This window comes from Silurus aristotelis, assembly GCF_946808225.1.
Source record: "Silurus aristotelis genome assembly, chromosome: 4".
Lineage (NCBI taxonomy): Eukaryota > Metazoa > Chordata > Actinopteri > Siluriformes > Siluridae > Silurus > Silurus aristotelis.
The window spans coordinates 7,796,209-7,802,606 of NC_139577.1; the positions used below are offsets into that span (position 1 = coordinate 7,796,209).

General features: G+C 40.3%; 2 protein-coding genes and 1 long non-coding RNA gene across 3 annotated transcripts in view; 2 read left to right on the top strand and 1 right to left on the bottom strand.

The window, feature by feature from the left end:
- The window catches only part of LOC310725156, a 278,325-nt gene that overhangs the window by 201,388 nt on the left and 70,539 nt on the right, over positions 1-6,398 (bottom strand). The window lies entirely within an intron of this gene.
- utp25 (UTP25 small subunit processor component) overlaps positions 1-6,398 on the top strand; it is an 86,713-nt gene that overhangs the window by 51,930 nt on the left and 28,385 nt on the right. The gene's annotated exons all lie outside the window — the stretch shown is intronic.
- sertad4 (SERTA domain containing 4) overlaps positions 40-6,398 on the top strand; it is a 13,321-nt gene continuing 6,962 nt past the window's right edge. Inside the window, exons 1-2 of the mRNA XM_083539809.1 lie at positions 40-1,037; positions 1,177-1,231. Coding sequence (XP_083395935.1) covers positions 949-1,037; positions 1,177-1,231 — 144 coding nt within the window. The 5' untranslated portion in view covers positions 40-948. The remainder of the gene's footprint in view (positions 1,038-1,176; positions 1,232-6,398) is intronic.

The window sequence follows — 6,398 nt, forward strand, 5'->3', positions numbered from 1 at the left end:
TTATTTAGTTAATAATTTGTTGTAAATAGCTTGGCTTGGCAATTCGGACAAAACAAAATCTTATGCAGAAACATGCAGAGATAAGATGATGGTGGTCGCTCTCTGCTACTTCCTCCCAAGCCTTGTTTTTCTTTGTAAGGTCTTTATGCACGTTTTCACGAGAGACCGTATACATGTGCGTTTTAATAGCACGTAGAAGCTAAAGTCAAGAGTGGGGAATTGAAGAAACGTCGCACTGCGACACGCCCCCTAGGATCGCTCCGAGGAATCGCCCCAGTCTGAGATGATCGTGTGGATTTGACGCTGTGCAGACGTGAGGAGAAAAACACCACCACGTCACTTGAATCTTGTGGCTGTGTGTCGAGAGGAAAAAAAACCCGAACAATCGCTTGTTGCTCTGTAGCTCCCTGATGTGACTGCAGGGGGAAAGAAACCTGAATAGCGATGATAATGAATTAAACAGTAAAACGCAGAGTTTTGGGGTGGTGTAATGGACGTGCTGTGTGTTAGCTAGAGGGACAGTAATTAAACGACACACACTGTACTCTGAGGTTCTGATGCAGACATCTGGAAAAAACATTGTGAGAAGAAAATGTGATTGCGCGCGAGGGAGAGAGGGAGGATTAAGTAAAGAAGGGAAAGGGGGTGAATAGAAAAAAGTGTGTGTGTGTGTGTGTGTGTGTTCTCGGTTACACCGGAGCAGAGCGGAGCGCGTGAGGCGCGCGCGCACCTATTATTAAAAAAAGAAGAAAAAAAAGAAGAAAAGTCCCGGATCAAAGGGGGGGAGGAACGCGTCGCGTGCCAGATGATGAAGTAGTGATCCTGTTCATATCTAACACCACCATCTTCATACTCAAACTGGTCGAACTCGTAGATACGACAGGAGAAGGTTGTAGATTACGTCGCGTTGGTGGAGAATCGTATGGAGGGCCCCCGCGGGTTCACTGAATGCGCGAGACATTCCGCCACATGACCGACGGAGGCTTTTGTTTTGCGTTACCGAGGCGGAAAAGAAAAAAACCTGTGAGCGCACAACGGTAAGGACATCACACACACACACACACACACACACACACACCACAGCGGAGAAATCGATGTTTATGAATATTTATATTTAATACATTGAGAGAATTCTCCCCTTCTTCCTTTTTTTTCAATTTCTTTCTTTCTCTGCAGTTTTTTATTCCAGTCAACGGAACAAGTCTGGACACGTGCATCCCTGCAGTTCCAGGTAAGTGTGTGTGTGTGTGTGTGTGTTTGTGCTGTTGACTTGATTGATTTTTAATAAGCACTTCTGTGTATACGTAAAAAGAAGTGCATGGTAATGCATGATGGGAATTTAGTGTATACCTGTTTACATGCAAATAAGAAGCCGTGTTTTTTTTTTTTGCGCGTGCAAAATATCCCATTAAACTAACAGCTGCGTTTTGAATGCATTAGATGTAGTGCACTCAGACAGTCTGTACAGCTGATGTAACCGAACTGCACAATCAGAACACACACACACACACACACACACACACACACACACACACACACACACACACACACACACTCCAGCGTCGAGACTGATACCTGTTTGTCATCATCAAGTATCAAATTGTAACCTTGTAACATCGAATTTTAAACAAGCAACTAGCTATTTATTTTGAAAACCTCTGTATATGTAATTATATTAATGTTTATATATTAATGTTTTTATATTAATGTTTATATATTAATATATAGATATTAATGTTATCCTACATTAATGTCATAAAGCCTATACAGCGCTTATATATATATATATATATATATATATATATATATATATATATATATATAATTTGCATAGAAAGCTGAGATTCATCAGAGTATAATGCTCACTTATTCATAATGTAATGATGTAATTATATATTTAAAAAAAAAAAAAAAATATATATATATATATATATATATATATATATATATATATATATATATATATATATATATAATAAAGTGATCATTATTAAAAATGTTATCATTGTTATTACGCTGGTGCCATGAGGTGAAATTGATTTATTTAATTTTTTTATGATAGATAGATAGATAGATAGATAGATAGATAGATAGATAGATAGATAGATAGATAGATGGATGAAATTGTAGATGGAATAGATAGATAAGTAGATATTTAAGAGATTTAGTTAGCTAAATAGTAAATAAACTGTAGATGTAAGTGCTGGTTGATTGTAGACTCGGAGGGAGAGGTGTAATGTGTGTAATGTGTTCAAACTCAAACTACATTAGAAATCCATAGTAAATTTTGAGCTCATGAGGCTGAAGGATTTAATGACTTACACACTAAAGATGTGGACAGAAATAATGTGTATTAAAGCTTCCACTAACTGGAATCGTTTACACGTCATTAACAGATTCTTTTAAAAATTGGTCTATAAAGTTTTTACATAATTATTTTAAATAAACACTCTCACTCTATTACTCCCTCACACTCTCACTCTATTACCCCCTTACACTCTCACTCACTCTATTACTCCCTCTCACTCTATTACCCCCTCACACTCTCACTCTATTACTCACTCTCACCCTATTACCCCCTTACACCCTCACTCTATTACTCCCTCACACTCTCACTCTATTACTCCTCCACACTCTCACTCTATTACTCCCCCACACTCTCACTCTATTACTCCCTCACACTCTCACTCTATTACTCCCTCACACTCTCACTCTATTACTCCCTCACACTCTCACTCTATTACTCCCTCTCACTCTACTACCCCCTTACACTCTCACTCACTCTATTACTCCCTCTCACTCTATTAATCCCTCACACTCTCACTCTATTACTCCATCACACTCTCACTCTATTACCCCCTTACACTCTCACTTACTCTATTACTCCCTCTCACTCTATTACTCCATCACACTCTCACTCTATTACCCCCTTACACTCTAACTTACTCTATTACTCCCTCTCACTCTATTACTCCCTCTCACTCTCACTCTATTACTCACTCTCACTATATTAACCCCTCACACTCTCACTCTATTACTCACTCTCACTATATTACCCCCTTACACTCTCACTCTATTACTCCCTCACACTCTCACTCTATTACTCCCTCACACTCTCACTCTATTACTCCCTCACACTCTTACTCTATTACTCACTCTCACTCTCCCTATATTACCCCCTTACACTCTCACTCTATTACTCCCTCACACTCTCACTCTATTACTCACTCTCACTATATTACCCCCTTACACTCTCACTCTATTACTCCCTCACACTCTCACTCTATTACTTCCTCACACTCTCACTCTATTACTCCCTCTCACTACATTACCCCCTTACACTCTCACTCTATTACTTCCTCTCACTCTCACTCACTCTATTACTCTCTCTCACTCACTATATAACCCCCTTACACTCTTACTCACTCTATTACTCCCTCACACTCTCACTCACTCTATTACTCCTTCTTACTCTCACTCACTCTATTACTCCCTCTTACTCTCACTCACTCTATTACTCCCTCTCACTCTATTACCCCCTTACACTCTCACTCACTCTATTACTCCCTCACACTCTCACTCTATAAGTCCCTCACACTTTTACTCTATTACTCCCTTACACTCTCACTCTATTACTCCCCCACACTTTTACTCTATTACTTCCTCCCACTCCCACTCTATTACTCCCTCACACTCTCACTCTATTACTCCCTTACACTCTCACTCTATTACTCCCTCACACTCTCACTCTATTACTCCCTCACACTCTCACTCTATTACTCCTCCACACTCTTACTCTATTACTCCCTCACACTCTCACTCTATTACTCACTCACACTCTCACTTTATTACTCCCTCACACTCTCACTTTATTACTACCTCTCACTCTATTACCCTCACACTCTCACTCTATTACTCTCTCACTCTATTACCCTCACACTTTTACTCTATTACTCTCTTACTCTATTACTTCTTCACACTCTCACTCTATTACTCCCTCACACTGTCACTCTATTACTCCCTCACACTCTTACTCTATTACTCTGCACACACTCACTCTATTACTCACTCTCACTCTATTACTTTCTCACACTCTCACTCTATTACTCCCTTACACTCTCACTCTATTACTCCACCACACTCTCTCTCTATTACTCCCTCACACTCTCACTATATTACTCCCTCACACTCTCACTATATTACTCACTCACTCTATTACTTCCACACACTCTCACTATATTACTCCCGCACACTCTCACTGTATTACTCCCTCACACTCTCACTTTATTACTCCCTCACACTCTCACTTTAATACTCCCTTACACTCTCTCACTTTATTACTACCTCACACTCTCACTCTATTACTCTCTCACTCTATTACCCTCACACTCTCACTCTATTACTCCCTTACACTCTCACTCTATTACTCCCTCACACTCACTTTATTACTCTCTTACACTCTCACTTTATTACTCTCTCACTCTATTACTTCCTCACACTCCCACTCTATTACTCCCACACACTCTCACTCTATTACTCCCTCACACTCTTACTCTATTACTCCTCCACTCTCTCACTCTATTATTCCCTCACTCTATTACTCCCTAACTCTATTACTTCCTCACACTCTCTCTATTACTCCCTCACACTCTCACTATATTACTCCCTCACACTCTCACTATATTACTCACTCACTCTATTGCTTCCACACACTCTCACTATATTACTCCCTCACACTCCCACTTTATTACTCCCTCACACTCTCTCACTTTATTACTACCTCACACTCTCACTCTATTACTCTCTCACTCTATTACCCTCACACTCTTACTCTATTACTCTCTTACTCTATTACTTCCTCACACTCTCACTCTATTACTCTCTCACAGTCCCATGCTATTACTCCCTCACACTCTCACTCTATTACTCCCCCACACTCTCACTTTATTACTCCCTCACACTCTTACTCTATTACTCTGCACACCCTTACTCTATTACTCACTCTCACTCTATTACTTTCTCACACTTTTACTCTATTACTCCCTCACACTCTCACTCTATTACTCCCTCACACTCTCACTCTATTACTCTCTCACTCTATTACCCTCACTCTCTCACTCTATTACTCCCTTACACTCTCACTCTATTACTCCCCCACACTCTCTCTCTATTACTCCCTCACACTCTCACTATATTACTCACTCACTCTATTACTTCCACACACTCCCACTCTATTACTCCCACACACTCTCACTCTATTACTCCCTCACACTCTCAGTCTATTACTCCTCCACTCTCTCACTCTATTACTCCCTAACTCTATTACTCCCTCACACTCTCACTCTATTACTCCCTCACTCTATTACTCCCTCACACTCTCTCTATTACTCCCTCACACTCTCACTATATTACTCACTCACACTCTCACTATATTACTCACTCACTCTATTACTTCCACACACTCTCACCATATTACTCCCTCACACTCTCACTCTATTACTCACTCACACTCTCACTTTATTACTCCCTCACACTCTCACTTTATTACTACCTCTCACTCTATTACCCTCACACTCTCACTCTATTACTCTCTCACTCTATTACCCTCACACTTTTACTCTATTACTCTCTTACTCTATTACTTCCTCACACTCTCACTCTATTACTCCCTCACACTGTCACTCTATTACTCCCTCACACTCTTACTCTATTACTCTGCACACACTCACTCTATTACTCACTCTCACTCTATTACTTTCTCACACTCTCACTCTATTACTCCCTTACACTCTCACTCTATTACTCCCCCACACTCTCTCTCTATTACTCCCTCACACTCTCACTATATTACTCCCTCACACTCTCACTATATTACTCACTCACTCTATTACTTCCACACACTCTCACTATATTACTCCCGCACACTCTCACTGTATTACTCCCTCACACTCTCACTTTATTACTCCCTCACACTCTCACTTTAATACTCCCTTACACTCTCTCACTTTATTACTACCTCACACTCTCACTCTATTACTCTCTCACTCTATTACCCTCACACTCTCACTCTATTACTCCCTTACACTCTCACTCTATTACTCCCTCACACTCTCACTTTATTACTCTCTTACACTCTCACTTTATTACTCTCTCACTCTATTACTTCCTCACACTCCCACTCTATTACTCCCACACACTCTCACTCTATTACTCCCTCACACTCTTACTCTATTACTCCTCCACTCTCTCACTCTATTATTCCCTCACTCTATTACTCCCTAACTCTATTACTTCCTCACACTCTCTCTATTACTCCCTCACACTCTCACTATATTACTCCCTCACACTCTCACTATATTACTCACTCACTCTATTGCTTCCACACACTCTCACTATAT